Source organism: Dermacentor andersoni, chromosome 10 (assembly GCF_023375885.2).
Source record: "Dermacentor andersoni chromosome 10, qqDerAnde1_hic_scaffold, whole genome shotgun sequence".
Classification (NCBI taxonomy): Eukaryota; Metazoa; Arthropoda; class Arachnida; order Ixodida; family Ixodidae; genus Dermacentor; species Dermacentor andersoni.
The window spans coordinates 96,151,903-96,178,023 of record NC_092823.1 but is presented as its reverse complement, the minus strand read 5'-3'; the positions used below and the strand labels follow the sequence as shown (position 1 = coordinate 96,178,023).

General features: G+C 41.8%; 1 protein-coding gene across 1 annotated transcript; it reads right to left on the bottom strand.

The window, feature by feature from the left end:
* Positions 1-235: 235 nt before the first annotated feature.
* LOC129388054 (uncharacterized) lies at positions 236-25,809 on the bottom strand. The gene is made up of 7 exons (XM_055078059.2): positions 25,693-25,809; positions 19,285-19,347; positions 17,341-17,465; positions 12,724-12,776; positions 10,271-10,376; positions 3,029-3,091; positions 236-374 (listed from the first exon to the last, which is right to left on the bottom strand). Exons 2-7 carry the CDS (start codon positions 19,315-19,317, stop codon positions 257-259), a joined length of 498 nt encoding a protein of 165 aa, XP_054934034.2. The 5' UTR covers positions 19,318-19,347; positions 25,693-25,809; the 3' UTR covers positions 236-256.
* Positions 25,810-26,121: the final 312 nt, after the last annotated feature.

Below are 26,121 nucleotides of genomic sequence, written 5' to 3'. Positions count from 1 at the left end.
CTTATTACAGCACCTTCTGACTGCTGCGATATGTAAAATTAGTATTGTTATTTGTCGATAACGCACACAGAACTTGACTTTTTACGCATAGCCCTATTGGACACTGGTGAAAATTTTTATTTTTACGTAAGGGTTCATTCTATTCTTAATGTAAAAAATCTTTGCAAAAAATTTCTCAATGTGCAATAGCATAGGAATTGGCATAACGATTTGCATTCATTTATAGTATCGTACTTTTATTTTGGCCCGGCCTTTTCTATTGTGGCTTGTCTTTCTTTCTACCTTTCCCATTCTTTCCTTTTCCTTTTCCTTTGTTTCCTTTTCCTTTGTTTCCTTGTCCTTTTCTTCTTCGCCTCTTTCCTTGTTTGCAGTTCCTGTAACGGATAGAACCAACAATTTATTTACAGAAGCCGAGAGAGTTTGCCTTAAGTTAGCCTTGCTCTGACTGAATCGCTCAGCTCACGGAAGGGCCATTATTACACTCATTTGCTCGAATTTGTGTAACAGACATACCGTTTTGTTATACGATGCATTCTGCTCTATGCCTAGCTTTGTGTAGATACGCAAGTTGTCTATAAGAGAATTGCGTGCCTTCGCGTATTTGATGTACTGTGGGTGCCTGAATATGTTATTTTATTCTTATGTGCGGCTTTATTTTACTCAATTGGAGAAATTCACAAATTTTCGTGGTATGTGACTGCATCGAGTATGATTTTGTGTTTATCGTGAATTTTAGCGGTGCTTGCGCTGCGAAGAGTAGCCGGTGTGAATGAAGGCGCTAGCCTCTACTTCAATTTCAAATAGATAACCAAAGGCGGAAAATGCAAAAGAGGAGGCAAGAAGGGAATGAAAGGTTAGAGGGACTTTGAAATAGTTGCGTCTGTAAGCAACACAATATAGTGATAGTATCATTTCCTGCTATTGTCCCTTTTATTCTTTATAAGTAGTACATGACAACTGCTCGTGCATATGAACCACGCAAAGATGCACTGCGAGCTGAAACATTGGAGGGCGTGTTAATTTTTGTGATAAATCCTTTCAATGTTATCCGCTTTGACTGTGTAGCCAAATGCCAAAACGCGTTGGATATTTGGCGCTTTTCCTTTCAAGAGGCACTAACATTGACCCCTAAATTTGAGCAGTACTTAAGGGTAACGTATTTTTCGTTAAGGTTTAGCAGAAAGATTTTGTTTTCAAACACTTCTGAGGAGCAGTCACAACAAATATGGGCGCAATAAAAGCGTCCGCTAAGTTTTCTGTGGCTGCGTTATTCCTTATGTCACCGTTGTTGAGCACCTTTTCAGCCTGCACATAACTCGAACGTTTATACTGCATCTCTTGTGAGTACGGCACAGCTGCCCGGTACAAAGATACTGTGAAAAAACTCGCCAACTTTTCCGAAATGCTGTGGTACCTGCGTTTCATAAATTTGAAGACTATGTACAAGTGGCCGTCTTGACAGCTGCCTCTCTTTTGAGCAGCAGTTTTAACAAGGACCCACCGTAAGCTTCAGTTTTTTGAACGACAGATTAGTTTTATTCCTTGTATCTACTTCCTACGCAGCTGTCGTGGTTGCTGATCCTGCGCACTACCTAATGCCAAAGAAGATTATTATGGAGTTTTACTTGCCAAAACCACTTTCTGATTATGAGACATGCCGTAGTGGAGACTCCGGAAATTTCAACCATCTGGGGTTCTGTAACGTGCACCTAAATCTAAGTACAAATGTGTTTTAGCAGTTCTTCCCCATCGAAATGCGGCCGCCGTGGTCGGGAGTCGATGCCGCGACCTCGTGCTTAACAGCCTAGCACCATAGCCACTGACCAGACACGGCAGGTGCCTAGTTCAAGTCTCACTCAGGTTTGGCTTGTTTTCCACAGTGTTTTCCACAGTGAAAATCCAGAATTATTCTGTAACAATCTTGTTTATCCACTATTTACATACCACTATTTACATATCCACATACTGTAGCACTGGTTTGTATGCAAGCGACGTGAAAACTATCGGTCTTTCGCTGCTTTTCAGTGCGTGGTGCGAGCCTTGTGTAATGTGTTCTTGTCATATTATTTTTGATTATTTCTTTATACGGACTGTCCACTCCTGCCCACGGCCTTCTCTGAAGGCTGGCAGTATTTATCAAATAAATAAATAAATGTTTGGCTTTTTCCTGGTAAACTTTGGAAGAGATATGCTTCCACTAAGTCGTAAACCTTGCTGCTCTTGCTGAAAGCACTTGTTTCATGACAGAAGGGTGTGACAGCATCAGGGCAACGTTGCACAAAGTGGCATATCTAGCAAAGTACTAACACTCCCAAATAAGCGTTAACAAAAACATTGGTTTACATCGGACGTTACAGCAGGGTCAATATTATCGAAATTAAAATACATGCGTGATCATCTGGCGAGGACTGTCCGCTAGTTATGAACAGCGTTGCCGATCGATTTCCCCATTTCTTGTGAGGACATGACGCACTACGTCAAATATGCAACAGGACATCTCCTAAGAACGTCAGTTTCATTTTGTTTACTCGACAGGAAAGATTTTACTGGCAGCACGTTGGCGGGAAGTAATGTCGTTACGCACCAGGACTTGGTCACGTCATGCACTCTCAACTATCGCAGGTTCTTTATTTCAGTCTAAGAAAAATTAAAATTAATCAAGCATCATTACGGAAGTAAATGATTCAGATATTTCTGCGGATCTCGACAACCTCTCCAATAAAGATTTTAAATTTAATGGTTAATGCACGACAAGGTTATAATTTTCGTAACATGTTATTTAAGCTCATAGTAAGATAATAGCGAGTTGCTCAAGACGGCAGTACGCATTCCTAAGTTTGTCGCATTCTCGTAGCACACACGCATTTTCTTTTGTCTCTTGGCACGAGCTACCTGAAACACTCAGTAAAACAAACTGCACTAAAAGAACGATTCATTTGCTCCCTCCTACCAGAAAAACGGCTTTCAGAGACAAATGTAGCACGCCGCATATTTCTGCTTGCTTGATAACAGAGAAAGAAATACGTACGCAAATGTAGCGTTCATAGTTTTTAAGTCTTCATCATTAAAATAGACCTTCTCCACACCAAACCTGCAGCAAAGAAGAAAAAGTTAGTTTCAAATAATAAACCAAGTACTATAGTACTCGCGACATAAGTACGGTACCACACACACACACACACACACACACACACACGCACATATATATATAGTTCAATGAGAAGTTATGTGGGTCCGGTGCATAGGTAGTTTTAGAAACGAAGGTGCACACTTACGAAAATTGCATCTTTAATGTTTTTAACGTTTCGGCCGTGCCACGGCCGAAACTGTAAAAACATTAAAGATGCAATTTTCGTAAGTGTGCACCTTCGTTTCTAAAACTATATATATATATAGGTTCTCTTTTACGACTGGGTACATTGTACAGAATGAGGAGTTTAATAATAGCGAAATTTAAGAATCGTTCCACATATGAAAATTTAAGAGGCAAGGTCATCCGAGTGACGAACGTTTATCATTAAAAGCACAACTCAAATATAAATATTGCACTGAGTTCACTGGGTGAAAAAAATAGGCATGTCTACATTTGTTTGGCATAATGAATAAATGTATAATGTAGTTCTGGGCGCACAGATGATTCGGCAGCTAGTACGTTAGTAACAGCGCATTTGATTTATCAATAAAACAAGTGAACAGCCCGTCACCAGATGCACGTTCAATCAACGGTGTGTTCCTTAAAGCAAAGAAATGTGAAGTTACACAAGCGCATATTGTTGTTAGGTGAAACTGGTAAAAAAAAAACATTGAAGCAAGAAATTTATATATATTCTGCCTAAGAGTTAGTCATTCTTATTTAAATTATTTGGCAGATGTCAAATGTTGGCGAACAGCAACAATAGCTCTAATCCCGCTATGCAGCTGTATCCTTCGAAATGGTGTTTACTTGCATCGGTACTCTCTCTCGTGGCTCCGATATCCGAAAGAAGCAAATATCGTGCAATTTACAAGTGCAAAACCTTGAAGCGCATACAAATCGAATGGCGGAGACTGTTAGATTTGCGCTTAGATTTCAAAACTCTGCTGTGCACCATTTAAAAGCCATCGCTTTTGTAGGCTAAATTGCTATCCTAGGCATTTTTCTCCACATACAGAAGAACATGACAAACGTTCGCACAAAGTTCAAACCGCAATGATCTTATTCTCATATATTAGAGAGAAAAAGTCGCTGTGCCCTTTTTATCTGCCGCTGAAAAGGCGGAGGGGAAAGATCATCTACGAGATACTGCAACTCTTTAGGTTAGTCAAATGTTTGGACCGTATTTCTTGATGCTAGAGAATGCTGTAACCGATTTCTGCAGGTAATAGTTACCATTGTGCTGTTGTCGTGTGCTTTGACAACATGCCACCCAAGAGAATGCGCAGAATGATCCTATGCAGTTAAACACGCGAATGCCTTCATTGAAATAGCAAGATTCCAAATGAGATCCGATCTGATGCTTGTCGGCGAATCGCTCAGTAACATGCGCAATGACGAAGTAACGTTTAGGTGTTCAGGGACGGCGTTATAAAATTGAGGAGGCATGTGGGGCACTCTGATTAAATTTCGCACATATTGTGGGTGCTCTATTCCTGTGTTCATGAACTACAGCCAAGAAATTCTGTACCAGCCGCAAAATAATACTTTCAATTCCAGTCGATTTGGTTTGGTACCGAGATGTTTATTAATACAATTTAATATATATTGCAATCTAATGTAAGGTGTGCATGAAAACTGCCATTGCTTGGATGTACTAAACACTTCAAAGGGTTTTGAACCACTTTTTTGCGAAGTTGAGGAAAGCACCTGAAGTTGAAAAAAGCTATTGCAGAAATACATTGCCGTGAAAAGTGCTTCAATGCATTCAGCAGAAGTGCAGTTATGGGCAATCAAAAGGCGCAGTACAAGTCTTCAATACCTTGCAGGGCGAAGACAATGGCGGAACATGGCATGCCAACGACGATCTGCCTACTGAACGTCACCGTGGCATACGATTCAAATTTGATTTTGGATGTTCATGTAGACGCCACTATTTCCAGTCTTGGCACCTACGACGCCAAAAACGCACTTATCCTCAGCAAGCCGCAGTTCGCTCAGCCAGCGCGCCCGTTGCGGCGCCCCAGGTCAGCGGCGTTATCTACACAGCGTGGCAGACCGTAGCTACATGCAACTGTAGCGCGTATGCATAGCGTTTCTTTTTCGTGCACAACAGGGCTTGAGTGTGCGATCGCACTCACATGCTCCACTCTGGCCGTGCAACGTGGTATGGGCTGGCTTCGTACTCCACCAGCTTGACCTGCAATGGCCACAGCCAGCTCGCGCATTTTTGAAGCGCTTTGAACATCTCAATAGGAAGCGAATCCTGTTAAGGCGTCTAGTCAGGAGGGACCAGGAGTGAGCGTGCGCAGGTGAGCATGCGTGTGGTCTGACCTCAAGTTTTACGTGGTTCCAGGTTAGTTCATCGTGAAAAAAGAGTAATCTAAATGAACGAGACTCGATGGCTAGGACAACAATAAGCAGTCTGGCCAAAGGTTAGTCCCTACGTGGGCGGCTCCTGCCGAGCGTAAGCAGGCGACAGCTCGCGTCTTTCGGAACTATGTAATTTTTATCCAAATTCAAAAACAGATTTTTGCTTACTTCAGCCTGCTCAACTATGTCAACAAACGTACGGACTAACAATAGCACGAATCGTTAGTTATTCAAACTCCCTTCTTGATTGATGTCAGCTATTGGCCAAGAGCAGCCACGTATTAGAATATCCTATATAGCGATATATAACGCCTGATAAAAAGTGAGAAATATGGTTCTGTTGAAAATAGCGTTTTGGGAAAGTGGCGACTCCACGTGCTGTGCAAGACTGGTAAGTTTGGCTGAGATGTTCGCAGCAGAGCGTGCTGTCTGCGGATTGCATTTTTGTCACCAAGGCTGAGCGGGAGTTTTGGAGCCCTTTAGAAAGCAAGTGTGCAATGTGCAACTTCAAGACAGAGAACACGAAGGGCTCCTGGAAGAGTAAGCTATCGGTGGCTGTGCGCCTAAGCTCCATAGTTGTAGTGTAAATAGAAATGATGTTTTACTTGCAACCACTAAAGAAAACGAATTTTTTTAATTCAACCTAGGCCTATTTGTTTATTTAGTTATTTGTGAAATGCCTTACGAAGCCCCTATATGGGGCATTGTGTAAGGGGTCATATGATCAAGTAAGCACATGCAATCTCGTGACAAAACAGCAGCCACTGCACAAACTTAAAGATAGAGAAACATATTAATTACATACAGCTGTGTTTGAATACAATAAAAAGACACTCGATAAGTTTAAAGCAAGCGTATTACAGTGCAAGGAAAAAGTAGTAAAAATACAACGAAACAATCACTATGACAGCAATGGTTAACAAGGGTTAAGCGAGGTGACTGAGTGCCTGAAATTTTCAGAGTCAGTTTCCGCCGCTATGTTATCGGAGAGGCTATTCCAGAGACGAATAGCACGTGGAATTCCAGACGAGTTAAATGCTTCCACTTTACCATAGATACACGTGAAGTTAATGTGATCGTGTAATCTGTGCGACGTGTGCAATGACGTTTCAAGGTGTAGGGAGCATTTGTTAGTGCGGTGGGCCTACTTATGAAATAATGACAAGAGAACTACGTCGCGATGATTACTTAGCAGCTGAAATGAAAGCTCAAGCTTTACTTTAGTTACGCTGAGATGACCAAATTAAAGAAAACACTCTGGGGGTAAACAAAATTGTTTATTTTTGTACATTGTCACTGTCATCGCCATCATCAGCTTATTTTAAATCCACTGCAGGACAAAGGCCTTTCCCTGCAATTTTCAATTACCCCTATCCTGCGCCAACTGACTCGAACTTGTACCTGCAAATTTCTTAATTTCATCACCCCACCTAGTCTTCGGCCGTCCTCGACTGCGTTTCTCTTCACTTGGTGCCTATTCTAAAACCCTAATGGTGCACCGCTTACCTAACCTACTTATTCCATGACCTGCCCAGCTCCATTTCTTTCTCTTAATGTCAATTAGAATATTGGCTATCCCGGTTTGCTCCCTGATCCGCCCCGCTCTCTTCCTGTCTATTAACGTTACGCCTATCATGCTTCGTTCAATCGCTCTTTATGCGTTCCTTAACTTGTTTTGGAGCTTCCCTGTCAGTCTCCTAGTTTCTGACCCATATGTAAGCATCGGTAGGATGCACTCGTTGTACGCCTTGCTTTTTATTGATAATGTTAAGCTTCAAGTGAGGATCTGATATTGTTTGCCGTAAGCGCTCCCAGTCATTTTTATTCTGGAGATTAACTTCTCATGATCAGGTTCCCTTGTAATTTTTTCAACTAGGTATTCCTTCGCACACTATTGAGGCTGACTGGCTATCTGATCTCTCGTTCCCTTGCCATGCTATTGATCATTATCTTGTTTTCCTGCATATTGATATTTAACCCCACTCTTACACTATCTAGGCTAAGGTCCTCAATGATTTGCTGTAACTCATCCCCATTGAAGATGAAGAAGAAGAAGTTTATTTCACCACATAAGTACACTGATATATACAAAGCGGTAGGGATGGCAGGATAAAAGCTGCATAGCGGCAGCTTGACAAGTCCCACCTCCCCATGAACAACACGCAGCAACATGGCAAGATATTCGTAGCATATACTTGTGGCAGGGTCAATATATACATATTCACAGACGCATATATATACACACGTTTATATGTATATATATATATATATATATATATATATATATATATATATATATATATATATATATATATATATATATATATATATACATACACACATGCATATACGCATACATGTATGCAAGAAAACCAGAAGTGACAACCTAGAATTAGCAAAGAAATACTTTTCAACTGACAAACCAAAAAGGTAATTATTCACAGAAATTTTTGCAGTAATGTGCTCTTGGATATATGGCGTATGTTTACATCATTTATACTATATTTGTTAAGTGTTGAGGGAAGACAGTAGGAGAGTGCTTGAAGGCCATAGTTAGTCCGAGGGCGCGGGACTTACCACTGTTCCGTATATCTATTTAGGCGATTGTTGCTGAGCACTACAATGTCGTCTGGAAAACGAAGGCTACTGAGATATAAGCCATTGATCCTTACTCCTAAGCTGTCCCAATTTATTACCTTGAATACTTCTCCCAAGCATGCAGTGAATAACACTTGCGAGATTGTGTCTCCTTGTCTGACCCCTTTACAGGTAACTTCCTACTTTTCTTCTGAAGAATTAAGGTAGCTGCGGAATCTTTGTAGATATTTTCCAAGATATTTACGTAAGCCTCCTGTACTTCTTGATTACGTAATGCCTCTGTGAAGAAAGCCATACAGATAGACTGGTTATGATCTGCAGATGTCTCAATTACCTGATTGATTACATTGATGTGATCCGTTGTACAGTATCCCTTCCTTAAGCCAAACTTTTTTTCTTGGTTGACAGAAGTCAAGTGTTGCCCTTACTGTTTGGGAAGGTATCTTAGTGAATATTTTCTACAATACTCAAAGTAAGCTAATGAGCCTATAATATTTCAATTCTTTAACGTCTCCCTATTTCTGGATTAGAATAATGTTGGCATTCTTACAGTTCTTTGGGACCATTGAAGTCATTAGACATTTCGTATAGAAGACCACAAGCTTTTCAAGCATATGGTTTCCTCCATCTTTGATTAAATCGACAGTGATTACTTCTTCTTCTGCCGCTTTTCCTCCTTTCATGTCTTTTAGGCCTTTCTAAATTCATCGCGAGTTATTGAAGGAGTATCTATAACCTGTTCATTACTACTTCAGATGGCGTATCCTGGGTGATCAGGGCATTGCACAGGTCAGTATAAAATTGTTCCGCTGCTTTTAAAATATCTTCGAAATTGTTGATCATATTATGCTGCTCACTTTCAGTCCCTACATTTTGGCTTGTCCTATGCGAAGTGTTCTTCTCAATGATTTCACGCAGCGTTCAATTTGTACTGTTCCTCAGTCTTTCTTTCTTCATAACTTCTAATATGCTTTATTTTCTACTTGTTGATCAGTTCTGTCTGTTCCGCGAATTCTATCTGATATCTTGAGTTGGACAGTTTTATTCCTTCTCGTTTCTTTTTAGGCCATCCGTAGATTGCGAGAGCTTCCCTACTGGTTGCCTTGGTGTGTTAGCTCCCACTTCAGTTATATCTTATGAAGCCAGCCTGGTTACGGCTTCATTGATTACCTCTATGTCATCCTCATCTCGCTGTCTCGCTATTCTAAGGCTGCATATTGGTCTGCAAGTACAAAGCCTGAATTGGCCTGCTTTTACCACTACTGCGTCTAGGTTGGCCTGTTTCTTCATGACCACTTTTACTCTTTGTCTTTTCAAATTGAGATGAATCCTAGGCATTACCCACCTTTGATCGCTGCACTATACACTATCCGGCACTTCTACATCCTGTACTCTGCTGGGATTGGCAGAAAGTATGAAATCAGCGTCATTCCTTGCATCACCATTAGGGCGTTTCGAGGCCCAATTTTGCTGTGACGCTGTCTGATAAAGGTGATCATTCTTCGCAGTTTATTCCTTTCCACGAATTCTACCTCCATCTATCCTCTAGTATTTCTACAATCGACGCTGTAGTTGCCAATTGCTTCTCCACCCGCCTGCTTTTTCCCTCCTTTTCCATTGAAGTCGCCAATTAATACAGTGTACTAAGTTTGCACTTTTCTCACGGCTAATTCCACATTTTCATAAAACTGATCTAATTCATCATCATTATCATGACTATGTATGGTTTGTGATATATACTTGAACTAAGATATTGAAAAATAAGATGTTATGATTTTGTACTATATGTACTAGCTCATTGCCAGGCTATTGAATATATCTCTTTATTTAACCAATTTTTTTCTGTGTATTGTGGGCATTACATATTAGAACTGCCAATGCAAACAAGGCTATATGTTGAAGCTATAGAAGATTCCTCAGGTGCTGTTAACATTCCATTCATTACCCTGATTTTTAATAAGAGCTTACTAAAACAACAAATCCACGATCAGTGATACAAGATGGGAATTTGTAGAAGCGAATTTGCTCAATACACACTGTCGTTCCTTGTGGAATTGGCGTGATGCTACGCTGAAAGCAGACGTCGTTTGTTTACCTTCTTTCCTAACGTGTGCAGCAAATTACATTATGCAGTTAAACGTAGATCAGGAGAGATTCATGACTCACGTGCCCGCTGTTCCTTTCACCATGCTGCGTGGATTATACTGTCCTTGAAACTCCACAAATATCACCGCGCTTGGCCCTTTGCAAAATGTCCCGTTTGTGGAGACGTCTGCAATTTGCCAGGCATTGTAAGATTATTGAAGCGAAGCTTTCTTGCCGAGTTGCAAACAGTTTTTGTGCGCATCTCGCCTCTAACGCCAAACAGTTTTAACGGGATGGCGCCAACTAGGAACACTACAGCGAAAAAGTAGTTTACGAGATTGCCGTTTCACGCGTAGGGTTTCATACAATAATTAATAGAGAGAACTGGGGCTAGGACGTACGAAGGTGCAAGAATGGTTATTCAACCAACATGCGATTGGCGGTTAATACACCGGTTTTTCCCTGGTTAAATTCAAGCAGCGCTGCGTCTTTGCAATCTCAGTTTCTGCACAGTACGATGTTTCAAATAATTAAATAAACATTAATAAAAGTTTACGATGGAACGATTACAACACAGGATTTCTAGCATACAAGGCTAATATTCAAACCACTACACCACGGACGCCTTTTATTTTCTGTCAAGGTATTTATTACGAATATAAAACGTACTTGCGTAAGGTATCTACATAAGAGCCAAACAGTCATAGCCGCGTCTACAAGCACAACTGAGATACATCACACTACAGTTATTACAGAGAACTGTTCTCTGCAAGGAAGGCAAAAGGTTACACTGCATCAACAATGGAAAGTCGTCTCCTTAGAAGTCTCTGTGATCATAGAAGTCTTTCAGTTGTGAAAAACAGCTTCCAAAGCTGTTGTCAAACAGACTACAATTTGCAATGTCCATACTTATTGGTTCTCACAAGACGTGTGGTCTGAAAGGGCGCTCACTACAAACAAACATACACATCGCCCCTAGAGTAGTGGAACACTGTGCCAGTTCTCGTCACCAATCACCAATGCTCCAAGTAGACTAAGCTAAGGCGATGGATATTGTCCATCAATATTTTCTATTTCCTTTCTCGAGCATGCTAACGTCGGCTCTGTTATATTTGAAGATGTGAAACTGTGCTACAACTATTGTTAAACTCGTTTGATTGGTAATTGTCACCTGTAGAAGCCTGTTGAACAAAGGTTTCCCACGTCGCCATTACTTTTTGCCCTTTACTTAGAAGCTCTGGGTTTAAACTTAATTCCCTTTAGTAATATTCATGGCTTCGCTGTTTCTGGAACAGAGGTAAAGGTGCTGGCATATGCAGAAGACTTCGCTTTTCTTTTCTGTGGTCAATTAGAGGTCACATTACGCAACGGACGCAAGCATCGACAAGCGGCACATAACTCCGTTTCTCGCGAGTAATCAAGCGCGTGACGACACTTGGCATGTTTCGGTATGACATGCTATATGCTAGACGACATGGTATATGAGAAAAGCTGGCCCTCCTGGACGTGGTCTCGCGAGGGCTGGGGTCTGCTGGCGCCTGCTAGCTTGGACATCAAGAGCGCGCCGTTGACACAATCTTTGCCATTTTCTCGCGAATGTTAAGCACATGGACGAAATTTCTCTCTCTCCGTGCATTATTCTAAGATATTTTTCTGTTTTGTTAATTGGACGGAAATATTACGAATTTTAACGCATTAAAATTCGATTGCACTGAAGTGTCCAACATTTCTCTCCTAGTCATATATATCTCGTCTCTGTAATTTGGGACACTTCGAGTATATTCGATATGTTTTGATAAGAAATCATCAAATATACTATTGAGTGAAAAAATAACCGACCTCTGTCAACTGTAGCGGCGAAACGACAACCTAAACTTTTATTGCCATTAGCTGCGGTGCCAGGCAACGAACGCGCCTTGAACAAGCAGAGTAGGTGAAAGGGTCCACTTTCTGAAGCGTTGGTGCACCAGGTATTGCGTGAGGGGTGAGGGCAACACCTCGATGCCACGCACCACGTCACCCTCGCTCTCTTTCTGGGCTTAAGCGCTCCTCGACGCTGAAGAGCCAACGCCTAAGGCATTGTCAGAGCCGACGAAAGCGAAGCCTTGCTGCTGTGCTTGACAGTGAGGTGTTGCGTGAGGCTATCTGTGAAAACGAACGTCTACATATTTGCAACAGGTATTTTAAACATTCAGGAAATTCAAATTCCGCAACACTGAAGTATGATAGATGCTTGCGTAGGTACTGCTAAAGTACAGCAAATGTCCAGCTTTCCGAAATTTGTAGTCAATGATTGAACCTTCTTCATCATTTCCCTGCTGTTTTTTATTATGCACGCTACGCAACTGATGTCGCGTTGCCATGTTTAAACGTTGCTACTGGAGCTTGCGATGCAACATGACGAAAAAGCAATGCTCGCAGGACAGAGATATTAGTAGAGTGGGTGTAAAGTCTTCATGCTACCAACGTTCAAGCTTCGTGGAATGAAGTAGTGGTGTGCAGACAAAAGGCTTTATATTAGTAAATTTTCTTACCTGACAAGGGATAGCGATTCTTCTGCCCAATATCCACTGAATATATAGAGTATCTGAAACATATGTAAAGCAGTTTTGCATTCTGCTGATGTCTATTCTGTAGACCCGCCGTGGTTGCTCAGCGGCTATGATATTAGGCTGCTGAGCAGAAAGGCGCGGGATCGAATCGCGGCCACAGTGGCCCCATTTCGATTGGGGCGAAAACACCCGTGTACTTAGATTGAGGTGCACGTTAAAGAACCCCAGGTGGCCGAAATTTCTGGAGTCCTCCACTACGGCGTGCCTCATAATCAGAAAGTGGTTTCGGGACGTGAAACCCGATATTTTTTTTTTGTTCTGAAGATAGAAAAAATTTCCTAGTATTGGTGTGCCAGATAATTTGTGAGAGTTTTTCTTTCGTTCCAATGATTAATTTTGTGTTCTAGCCCTCCTAACTTTTAATGGTCACGGTCATCTTTTGTATATACCAGATATTTGCATATGGCTTCACTGTGTATTAATACTGCTTTTAGGGTTATACCCCCCTAAGCAATTGGTTCTGACCTAGTTCAGTGTAATGTTTTAAAAGCATGTGCGACTGCTCTTTCCAGGTATTTGGTGGTAACGATTAAAGGCTCCTTATCATCATCTCCGTTACGATTACAATGAAACATAGCCGGCATAGTTGCCATGCGTAAACGTGGCCGTGAATGTCATTTTTCTAAGTGCAGGACATTTGTCTGTAAGCAGGATATGCTCAAAATCACTGAACACATTTTTTATTCATGAGTATGTCATCACTCTGCAGTATATAAGTTTGTGTCCCTTCCGAAGAGGCCTTTCTTGCCCACATAGTTAGTAGAATTTTCGGGTGATGTCATATTAGCATATGATAGACCTAAACAAATTGACTGTATCACACCAAACTTTAGAAAAGTTTTCGAAGCAGTACAGCACTCCTTACTGCTTCTTCAGCTCTTGCAACTGGGTGCAACGTAAAGCATCACTACCTGGCTACATATTTATCTCAATGACTGTTTCCATAATGCTGTAATCACCGGCTCGAAATCTGAATTTGTCACTGTAACATCAGGTGGCCCTCATGGGTGTCTACTGGGGCCCTCGCTATCCCTGAGTTACATCAACGACGTCGCTGTAAGGGTCTCGTCAGCAGTCAGGCTTCGTGCAAGGCACTATATGGCTGTGTTATGCGAACAAATTATTTGTGCTGACATTGCCACCAACTTACAAATTTAGCTCACCTATATGCTATCATGGCGTGAAAACTGGAATAATAAATTAAACCCCCCCAAATGTAACTACATCCTCGTCAGACTGAAACGCAATACCTTAATATGTATGTGCTACCTAAATAATGAAAGCATTTCTTTTGTGAAAAGTTTTAACATATATTTGTAGCCTTCTTATTATAGCTCACCTGGAATAAGCATATTGTAACAATAACCATAAAATTCATCTTCCAGGAGTCGCCCCAGGAAGTAAAAACAGTGTCGCATAAAACCAACCTATGGCCCATTCTAGAATACGCTCGCATTATGTGGGGTCCTTATACTTACGTTACAACTCAAAAGTTAATAGCGGTTCAAAGACGCCGCGCACATTTTGCAACTAATTCATTTTGCCGTAAGGTTGGTGTTACCACCCTCAAAAATGTTTACACGGTATACACTTGAAACACGTCACCGCTTTTTCTCACTTTCCTTTCTGAACAAACGAGCCCGTAAGAGCCCTGACATTGATTGCCAGAAGTACTTGAAGCCTCCCACAAACTATTCTCAAAGAAGGAATACTGTTAAAGAAAATGAGAGAAATTAGGTGTCGTATCCCATTCTTGTAGTCCTTTTTCCTTCACACAATATGCAAGTGGTACAACTTACCCATTACGGCTGTTGCCGCAATTAGTGAGTCGCTTGCCACCTTACTACAGCCAACTTTGTTTCAAACGTAGTCACGATACATAAGTGTTAACCTAGCCCCCATGCCTTGTTATATTGTGACTTTTTGCTTTCTCTGACACGTTTCGTGTGACTGTTGCTGACACTGACGTTCCATTTTGGTCTTCTCCTTGCAGTTTTATTTCGTTTTATTTTTTCATTAATTTCGAAGACACCCCCGCTTCAAATATGCGCCTATAGTGATTCCAATTTAAATAAAAACAGTGCAATGTGAGTAGCAAGGGTGTAAACTTTAACTTAAAGTAGCAATTGGTACACATCAACCTGTGCAGAACGAGAACATTCTTATTACTCTGTTTATTTTCGATAATGCAATCTGTAACAGGTCCACGCGAGATTGAAGACACAAAGTATGCGAAAAATTGCGATGAAAAAAAGCGACTAGTCACGTAAACTGACAAATAATATTCCCTCATTGAGGGTAACTGTAATAGCAGTCATTGATACTATGGGAACCTCGCTCTTCCTTATTAATAGATTATGCACACATTGACAGCCATTTTGGTCATGTACAGTATAAACACAGCCATAATTTAAATACACTCTGCAAGAGCTCAAAAACAATCCTCTCACAAGAATGGCTATGATGAGAAAATATTTTTTAAGGCAAGCAACGACAATTTTCCACTCTCTCATGAGATGATGATAGCTTTGTCGTTTAAATATACTAGCACTTATGTAGTCTTAGGCTCTTCGCTCTTTGTAGCCCTACAACGCAACAGATTCCTTGCTCAAGACGTTTAAAAGTGGCGTTGGCATGAGGGAAGGAGGTGCGCAATGATGTATTCATTCGTCTGATACACATTATCGCATACGTGCTTTTTTGGTACCGAAGCTCCTTTGAACGACTGGCACGGGCGCAACGTGGCAGATTTCGCGTTCTTTTCCCGTAGCAGGTATTGATTTCTTTCAGACACTGTGTTAGCCTACACTGCTTTTGGGACCGGCCCACATTTGTTCTCCGACAGATTGGGACATTATAGAAATGACTATATTTGAACCAAGCATAAACTTTTTATGCAAACAACCAATTTCAAAAATTATAAAAATAAGGTGGTATCTTATTTATGCCTTCATAATATTTGGTACCTCCCGCATGTTTCTATTTTGGTCAGTGCCTTGCCACTGGTGCCAGCTGCCTTAATGCCTCGAGGGGAAGCGCCTGCGCATGGTGGTATTTTTCATGAGTCGTCAGATGATGAATTCTGTTTCGTCAGAGGTTGCAATTTCGGTTATTCGCATGTACCGCTCTCGTAACAGTTGTACTTTGTAAACGATTATCATTGCTCCAGCAATTATCAAGACACTTCATTCGAATTTCCGTCCTTGCCGTGAAGTTTCGTATAAAGTCCTTGTGTGATAAATTCACGCCTCACCCTGCGACGCTGTTTGCTGTTAACGCGTGAAAAAGTGCGGTAGGGTCAGCCCAGAAGAATGCTTGCTTTGCGAGAGCTGTCTTCCCGCTCGCCTATCTTGGGCTTTAAAAGCAAGGGACGTGAGCGCTTTCAATGTTGGAGCTAATCTGCGCCGTGTACAAAGTCTACAGCAGCCAACATGACTTGGGGTTTCGTGTGCACTGTGTCTGAGGCGACGTAGTCTGAAGCTTTGAAGCTTCGTTAACCTAAAGGCAGCACGAAGCAACCCTCGACCGCTGCCGTTGATCTTCATTGTACCAGCCGTTTAATAGCGAGTGTCTGTAGCCATTCATTCAGATCTGTTAACGCTTTCAGCGCACGAGTGGTACCATGCTCGTTATTTAGTACGCGACTGATTACTGCAGTTTATACAGCGGATAAAATTACTAACTTCACTTCATACAGCTGTTTATTGATTTGCTATAGCACTCGATGCTTCGCTTGTCGGGCGAAACAGCAAATTTGTTTGTTTCTGCTAGTGTTTCTGTAGGACTAGAAGCACGTCGGTAAAATTTTGGTATCATTATTACTCTATAATCGTCTTATACGCAGTTGATGCATGTTGTTTCAATTTAGTTAGTCCACTTCTACGGTAAGACTATCGAATCCGCTGCAAATTTGGTCGCGCTCCGTATAACCGCGCTACTCAAAATTGCTGGAGTGATATGTGTCACTACTTAACACAAGCTGATAAATTGGATGAAAACCACTTCAAAGTTCAAAATTACATTTCTGTTAGCGCATCCCATTCATTTCCCTTAATTTTATGAGCAGAGTGGGAGCTAGCACTGCAGGATTATTCGACAGGACTAGATAATCTACATTACTATGCCTGAAAACTTGTGCGTTGACAACCTAAAGTATTTTTTCCTTCCTAATTTGTAGTATTGGCGTCATAGTTGAGCTGCTCACATATTAAAACAATCACATATTATTCACTCATTCTTATTTGTTTGCCAATTTAATTGAGAGTACCTGTGTTTTGCTTGCTCTGATTTCTTTCTGAAAAAGGACAAGTGCTAACGCAAAGTTTCAGTACGACGAAGCGTCTTTTTTGAGTATTTTGATTGTACTGAAGTGCAAATGCTGAAAACATACACACTGTCGTTATTTGGGCAGTATATTAGAAGCAAAGGGAGAGAGAGGTTTTTGGGGCGTAGAAGTAAGCACAAGCTAACTGGTGTTAATTTTTATTTATTTCTCACTAGCTGAGTGAAAAATACGTCTGAAAGTTTTACAGTACTCACCCTGAAGCATGATATAAAATAGTGTTATTCGACACGCCTAATGATTGTGCGTATTTCGTCATATTCTTTAATGTTTCGGGCCCATTAATGGATTTATTGTCATAAAATACCAGCCAATCCTCCTTCTGAAAATAGTGAAGATAAAATTGCAATTGAATGCTTTAGAAAATTGGAAGGTCCTGCTAAAAGGCCTTATAGCCAAAGCATTGTTATCGCACTTTCGGTGCCTTGAGTCTGTCTGTCTGTCTCTGTCTGTCCGTGCTCTTGTGCCCAACAAGTGGCCTAAGTTGTCTATCAACTTGGTCCACATGTTATGTTAAAATAAATTAATTATATTATGGGGTTTTACTTGCCAAAACCACTTTCTGATTATGAGGCACGCCGTAGTGGGGGACTCCGGAAATTTCGACCACCTGGGGTTCTTTAACGTGCACCTAAATCTAAGTACACAGGTGTTTTCGCATTTCGCCCCCATTGAAATGCGGCCGCCGTGGCCGGGATTCGATCCCGCGACCTTGTGCTCAGCAGCCTAACACCATAGCCACTGAGCAACCACGGCGGGTCACTTGTTATGTGCTCATCACTCATGATACCGGTATGATCGCTCTTTAAATGGGATATATTGGTTTATTCAGCACATGACATGCATGTATGCATAACGTGAGATTTGGGCTACGTACGTCCTCGTTGTTGTGATATTGTGGTGGTTATTCCTTAAGGGGATATTTATTAAGGTATGGAGGACATGACGTGCATCATGTCATGAATACCATGACATGATGTGATATGAATGACAAGTATGACATGAATTACATTACACGTGACATTATTTGATGAGATCTATGACATTGGACGTGATCATATTTAGTTATTTGGTATCTTCTCGTGGTAAAGGTGCCGTCGTAGTTGTTCCTTTCACGATATATACAGGGTAAACATTTTTGAGTTTTCTAGAATTTTCATGCAATCTGCAGATACTGTAATTCTTGTGCTTGAGCACGGTATCTTTGCACGATATCCTATTCGAAAGGGCGGAGATTACTGGTGTCTGAAAACCAAACGCGCCTTCATATAATTACCAAAGCTGTAATAATTATCTTCTTTATTGATTACTTTGTGGCACATACAGAAATTTTCGAATCGTTGCGGGTGAGTTTGCCTGAAGTATACACTTGAGATGAATCTACAGGATGGCACCAGTTTTGAGGTATTACTTCTCAAAGTGTAGGACGATATACATGGGGGTTGCTGTTACTTTCGGCCTTCAATGCATTAAACAATGTTTTGTTAAATTTGTAGGTGAAATAAGAGTCTATTTTTATGTCGGATTCAATGGCGCATATCACCAAACTTGTGTCGTTCTGGTAATTCCTTTCAAGCGGACATGCCTTGCCAGCATACAGGCTACAATACATACTTTATCACATGCGCCATGAAGTATTTATTTGAGAAGTTAATTATCATTTCTTTAATTAGCTGAATACGTGTTTTGATCTGTCGTGCAAGTAATGTCCGCCTCTTTAAATATCCACGCTGTGAACTATAATTACGCTACCTGCAAGGGACACTCATTTATTGATATAACTCAATTATGTTAATTAATAAAATCATTAATTTTTAACGTAATACGAGCGGATGCTCGAGCTTATTGTTAAATAAGGAGATGGATAATCTGATATCTTTATTGTTGTTTTCCTTATATTACTATAGCATAACAATAAAATAGTGCTCGAACCTTTGTTTTTCTACAGAATGCAATTACACAGTTGACCACGCGTTCGTTGCCACAATTCTCGGTCAGGGATGTTGAAAAGCATTTCACAATTGAAAAGCAGTATTATTCCTCCCAAGCACAAAGAGGAGGTTATGGTGTCCTAAAGGTGAAGACGATATATTGCCTACTATACTAAAATACGCGATTCAGTTGCTTTAAAACAGTCTTACCTTCATTATACTGCTCACGCTGATTTTTATCATTACTGACTCGTTATGAAAATGTTGTTCAGCCTGAAAAACAAGAAAATACATTTCGAACAAAGAATAACTGCGCCTAAAGTTGTATTTTATTATTTTCGCTATTGTTATATAATAACATCGTTTACATATTAAACCACCAACAAAAACGCGTCCGCGTGTCTTCAATTCATCTTATTGTCGTAGAGTGTTGCTCTCTATGGCTGACTGTCGATGCCGCACCTAAACATATTGAAAACTTTCCATGTGGTGTTCGACTGAATACTTCTTCAGAAGTGCAAAAAGTTGTTATAGAAGTGTCACAAGAACAACTTTAAGTGCCTTTCAATTGAACTTCTTCGAAATAAATCAAGCTCTACTGGTGCTCTATATTACATTAGTTAACCATACAGTTACGCGTCCACTAGTGAAAGGGAAGGTTCCCGAATGACCACTAATTTCTTGAGAGCCATTCAAAGCATTGTCAAGCAAATTAATTAGTTCACTATATACCATTTAAAAACTCCAAATGCCCTTGTCTAGTGCCGTGCGGTTGCCATAGTAAATGCAATGCTGAGGAAGTATGTTTCTAGACAAGCTTTTTTGATGACATTAGGCCATCCACCATAGAAGGCTGAGGGTTATCTTGTGGGTGATGAAACCGAAGTTTTAGGGTTTGCATGTTGCATAATAAGTGGCAGCTTCTAGAGCATCCAATAGCAAAAATATTTTGTATATTCTCAGGAAGTACGGAGAAAATAGCCATGCTAGTCAATATTGCTGTTTTGGTGCACCTTTACCTAAACACCAATAAACAGTGCAATACGTATTTGTTTTTGTATGTTAGCTATTCTCTTTCGTGTTGACAAGCTGACCGAGATATCACGTACTCAAATACATTCCTATATATAACTTTCACAGAAGAAAAATTTTAGTAGATAAGCAGCTCCTCACAAGGGCTTGCTATTATTATTGATATGTCTGTTTCTTATGTGCGTTTTTATGTGTTACAGCTTTCGCAACAAATAAGCCGTAATTGTCAATATCAGTCTATATTGTGTCCTTTTTGCAAAAAAAAAAAAAATACAAGCGTATCGCAGGGCCTCCCAGCCAGAAACCAGTGCATTTACGAAATGCTCATTAACACTGAGAACAATGGCACTTGCTGCGGTTTAGTCGGACGGCTGTATATTCGGCATAATATCAACGAATGGCACTGGAATTGTTGTTGATTGCCAAACACTGATTATGGGCAGCGCTGGTTGGTGCTTGAAGCCAGCCCCTTATTGGTGGAGTTATATTGCCCGTACTGATTCCAGTGATTTCTGCAGTTTGCCGCATTTGTTATAGTATTTTACTTAGCCTAAGGTGTTCACCGTTTCAAATTAGCGACTTCAATGACCCAGCTCCTTTAATACAAAGGCTACCATGCGGAACGCATTTATTATTGCATTAGCATACTAAGCGCCATTCACGCACATTCCTGGCGCTGTGCTTGTGTATCTAGCCATTTTGCCACCTACTTGAGTCACTGGGAAGTTTGCGGACGAATGGGTCGGGTATTGACTGCTTTCCTGAAGCAACAGAGTTGGGCAACAATCGTAGAACGAACTTGAGTCATTGAATATGTGGCATTGTGCACATACGTGCTGCTCTTCAGCAAATCTCCTTCACACCGACATGGGTCATTCTAGACACGGGAGCGGGCAAGTACCGTTGTTCTAAGGAACTCTTTCACGCTCACTTGGAGCTCAATACATGTGCCACTCAGTCTGTGCTCGTCTTTAATGAAGCTATTTGATGCCAAGTTGGGTCACTGTGTAGTTCCCAGTACGTCTGTGGGGCTCTTCGCTGAACGTCTTTGACGTCAAAGTAGGTAACTGTTTGGAGGGCTGCAAATTTTCCTCTCTGCAGGGATGAAAAAGATCGCTTAAATTTCTCTGATGCTGAGCCGAATCGAACCCACGCCATACGGGTTTCTCAAGGCGAGCAACCTAACACATTCACAGGTTGCGCCACGAATGCGCGGGTAAGTGCTGCTTTGCAGTGAACCCCTTTCCGCCAACGCTTTAGTGAAATGTGCAATGAATGCACTACTTATGTGCCACTCTTTAAGTCCCTCTCGACAACTATAGGCATGACGTATGCGCCCCTGGGTGTTTGGCAAGCGAGGGAAGAATTCTGAGTGTTCATAGGCACCGGCACACCACGTTTGTTGTCTCGAAGGCCGTGCGCTGACTTCTGGGCAGTGCCACTGGATGGCGCAGCGTGTCGAGAAAAAAAGCCTGAAAGACGGGTTCCTCTGCTGCATGACGCGTTTCTCAGCGCTTTCGCGAACTGGTGCGGCGTGCATATAGAAGGCCGTGTGGAGGTTTGCGGCAGTGCCGCTAGATGGCGCCCAGCGCGCTTAGGAAAACGCGAAAAAGGAGTGCGGCTGACGTACATGCCCCAGACACAACGCGTTTCGACAGTGTCAATGCATGGCCTCGCTATATCGATTTATTTCCAAACACATTATCGTAGACAGCCGTCTTAACATAGGCACTGGCACTGGCACATACTCCACTGCTGTGCCAACAAGTCTCAAATGGCTGCGTCTCTTAAAACGGCCAGCAGTGAAAGAAAAAAAAGTCAGAGGCCTACACGGTACACGCAGCAGAGTCACAGCGTAGGCTGGAGGAGCAGCTCCGTAGGAGCTCCATTTTCGGCACCATGCGCTACAGGGTCTTCGCGGTGATGTGTATTCGCGGTGAAGTCTCTTCACGACGTATTCACGAGAAGGATCTGAACTGTCCACCCAGCGTCGACGCAAAGCGGCGGCTTGTCCTGCTCTCTGCACAGCGGTCTGCTGGGCTCGATGTTCTCTAGTGCAGAAGCTCGCGCAGCTCGGTGATTCGCTTCTTCAGCAGCGGTTCGTACCTTGTGAGGAGGCGCTATAACATTCAGCAAGGAGTAAACACAGGTATGCTGACTGAGTGGTACACATAGCACAATGTCCCTTGACCTGTGCCATGGTACGTTGCTGTTAATGATGGTGGTAATAATGATGTGTTGGCATCCCCTTCGAAATGGGGTGGTGACAGATAGCTTCTTAGCCTGCTTGAGTTAATCAGGTCCAGCTCCGCCCAGCATGCAACTGCTATACGTCGGGAAACCTGGTGCAGTAGGTTCGCGGAAAATTTGCGCGTTTCTACGCTACGCGGCGCACGTCACATCGTCCGGGAAACGGCACGATACGGTACTAATGATGATGATCTAATGACATTGCCTCTGGATCGTGATGGTGCAAAACAGTCACCAACCCTACCTCAATTAATCTAGTATACCATACATGTTTTTCATTACATCAATATTTATAAATCGCCATAATCGCCTTTTTCTTCCTCAAAAGATTCCTGTCAGGCTTGTACCACTACGTATGCAAATACTACATGAGGTTCCTCCTGGTGTAATAATAATCATCATCATCATATTCAGCCTGGTTACGCCCACTGCAGGGTAAAGGCCTCTCCCATACTTCTCCCTCCAACTACGCCGGTCATGTACTAATTGTGGCCATGTTGTCCCTGCAAACTTCTTAGTCTCATCCGCCCACCTAACTTTCTCCCGTGCCGTGTTTACGCTTCCCTTCCCTTGGAGTCCAGTTCATAACCCTTCATGACCATCGGTTCTCTTCCCTCCTCATTACATGTCCGGCCCATGCCCATTTCTTTTTCTTGGTATCAACTAAGATGCCATTACCTCGCGTTTGTTCCCTCCCCAATCTTTTCTTTACTTATCCCTTAACGTTACACCTACCATTCTTCTTTCCATATCTCATTGCGTTGTCCTCAATTTAAGTAGAATCCTTTTCGTAAGCCTCCAGGTTCCTGCCCCGTACGTGAGTACTAGTTATACAGCTCTTATACACTTTTCTCTTGAGGGATAATGGCAACATGCTGTTCATGATCTGAGAATTCCAGCTAAACGCCCCCCACCCCATTATTATTCTTCTGATTATTTCAGTCTTATGACACGGATCTGCGGTCACTGCCTGTCCTACGTAGATGTGTTCCCGTACAATTTCCAGTGCCTCGCTATCTATCGTAAACTGCTGTTTTTTTTTCCGAGACTGTTAAGCACTACTTTAGTTTTCTGCAGATTAATTTTAACCCACTCTTCTGCTATGCAAGGTAAAAACATCAGCGAATGGCAAGTTACTAAAGTATTCTCCATTAACTTTTATCCCCAATTCTTCCCAATCCAAGTCTCTGAATACCTTCTGTAAACACGCTATAAATAGCATTGGAGAGAACGTATCTCCTTGCCTGACGCCTTTCTTTATTGGGATTTTGTTGCTTTCTTCGTGGAGGACAACGGCGGCTGTGGAGCCACTATAGATATCTTGCATTATTTTTACATACGGCTCGTCTACACCCTGATTCCGTAACGCCTCCATTACTGCTGAGGTTTCGACTGAATCAAACGCTTTCTCGTAATCAATGAAAGCTTTATATATAGGTTGATTATATTCCGCACATTTCTCTATCACCTGTTAGATAGTGTGAATATGGTTTATTATTGAGTAGCCTTTACGGAATCCTGCCTGGTCCTTTCGTTGACAGAAATCTAAGGTGTTCCTGATTCTATTTCCGATTACCTTAGTAAATACTTTGTAGGCAATGGACAGTAAGCTGGTCGGTCCATAACTTTTCAAGTCTTTGGCGTCACCTTTCTTATGGATTAGGATTATGTTAACGTTCTTCCAATATTCCGGAACGCTCGAAGTGATGAGCCATTGTGTATAGAGGGTGGCCGGACTGTCTAAACAATCTTCCCGCCATCCTTCAACAAATCTGCTGTTACCTCATCCTCCCCAGCTGCCTTCCCCTTTACACAGCTCCCATGGCTTTCTTTACTTCTTCGGGCGTTACTTGTGGGACATCAAATTCTTCTAGAATATTCTCTCTTGCATTATCGTCGTGACTGCCACTGGTACCATACAAATCTCTATAGAACTCCTCAGCTACTTGAACTATATCTCATACATATTAGTAAGGATATTGCCGGGTTTGCCTCTTAACGCATACATTTGCTTCTTACCTATTCCTAGTTTCTTCTTCACTGCTTTTAAACTTCCTCCGTTCCTGAGAGCATCTTCAATTCAATCCATATTATACTTTCTTGTGTCAGCTGTCTTACGCTTGGTGATTAACTTGGACAGTTCTGCCAGTTCAATTCTAGCTGTAGAGTTAGAGGCTTTGACACATTTGCGTTTCTTGATCAGATCTTTCGTCTCCTACGATAGCTTATTAGCATCCTGTCTAAGGGAGTTACCATCGACTTCTATTGCACACTCCTTAATGATGCCCATAAGATTGTAGTTCATATCTTCAATACTAATGTCCTCTTCCTGAGTTACAGCCGAATACCTGTTCTGTAGCTTGATCCGGAATTCCTCTATTTTTCCTCTTACCGCTAACTCATTGATCGGCTTCTTATGTACCAGTTTCTTCCGTTCCCTCCTTAGGTCTAGGCTAATTCGAGTTCTTACCATCCTATGGTCCCTGCAGTGCACCTTGCCGAGCATGTCCACATCTTGTATGATGCCAGGGTTAGCGCAGAGTATACGGTCTATTTCATTTCTAGTCTCGCATTCGGGCTCTTCCACGTCCACTTTCCGCTATCCCGCTTCCGGAAGAAGGTACTCACTATTCGCCTGTTATTCTGTTCGGCAAACTCTACTAATAACTCTCCCCTGCTATTCCTAGAGCCTATGCCATATACCCCCACTCACATATCTCCAGCCTGCTTCCTGCCTACCCTGGCATTCAAGTCGCGTATCAGTATAGTGTATTTTGTTTTGACTTTACCCATCGCCGATTTCAAGTCTTCATAGAAGCTTTCGACTTCCTGGTCATCATGACTGGATGTAGGGGCGTAGAGCTGTGCGACCTACAATTTGTACCTCTTATTAAGTTTTACAAAAAGACCTGCCACCCTCTCGTTAATGCTATAGGATTCCTGTATGTTACCAGCTATGTCCTTATTAACCAGGAGTCCGACTCCTAGTTCATGTCTCTCCGCGAAGCCCCGGTAGCACAGGACGTGCCCGTATATTAGCACTGTATATGCTTCTTTTGTCCTCCTAACTTCAATGAGCCCTATTACATCCCATTTACTGCAATATAATTCTTCCAATGGCACTGCTAGACTGCTATGTAATGACTATTGCTATGTGTAATTGTATGCAACTGCAATGCAAAGGGCTAACGTATAGATGCTACGCGGCGCGCATCTCACATCGTAAGTGGCACGATGCGATGATAATGATGATGATGACACCATCGCAGACCGAAGCGGCTGTTGGTATGAGCCCATAACAGCTTACGCTGTAAAAGGAAAGTGTCGTAATCGTACCTGATGGGCTAACTTGGTTAAGTACTCCGTTATGTTCGTACCCTTGACTCTTTCATCAAATTTCTTAAGGTACCGACTGTCGTAGAAGATAGAGGCGTTTACTGTAATCCCTTCTCCGATTTTCGCCGGTTGATCATCTGAAAAAGAAAATTCATTTTAGTGTTAGCAACAATGTTTAAATCTTATTACGCAACCTGTTCTAAAGAAACGATTTTAAATTAACTTCGTCAGCCTGCAAAAACACGTCATTGTTGAAAAAACCAATCACGTAGGTATTTTTGAAACTTCATAGATATTGTAATTGTGATGAAATTGCACAGCCGTTTGATACGTATGAAAGCCACTTCATGATTTGAAGAATCGTGGCTCTCCACCTAGCAAGAAAGAGCCCCTTATAAGAAGACGATGGCATCACGAATATTTTATATT

Excerpts from the sequence above, each read along its gene's own strand:
- LOC129388054 (XM_055078059.2), bottom strand. The coding sequence starts at position 19,317 with ATGATAAAAATCAGCGTGAGCAGTATAATGAAG. Across the intron at positions 12,777-17,340 it reads ATTTTATATCATGCTTCAGG|ATACTCTATATATTCAGTGG; the intron begins GTGAGTACTGTA and ends CATATGTTTCAG. Across the intron at positions 3,092-10,270 it reads GTGAAAGGAACAGCGGGCAC|GTTTGGTGTGGAGAAGGTCT; the intron begins GTGAGTCATGAA and ends TCTTTGCTGCAG.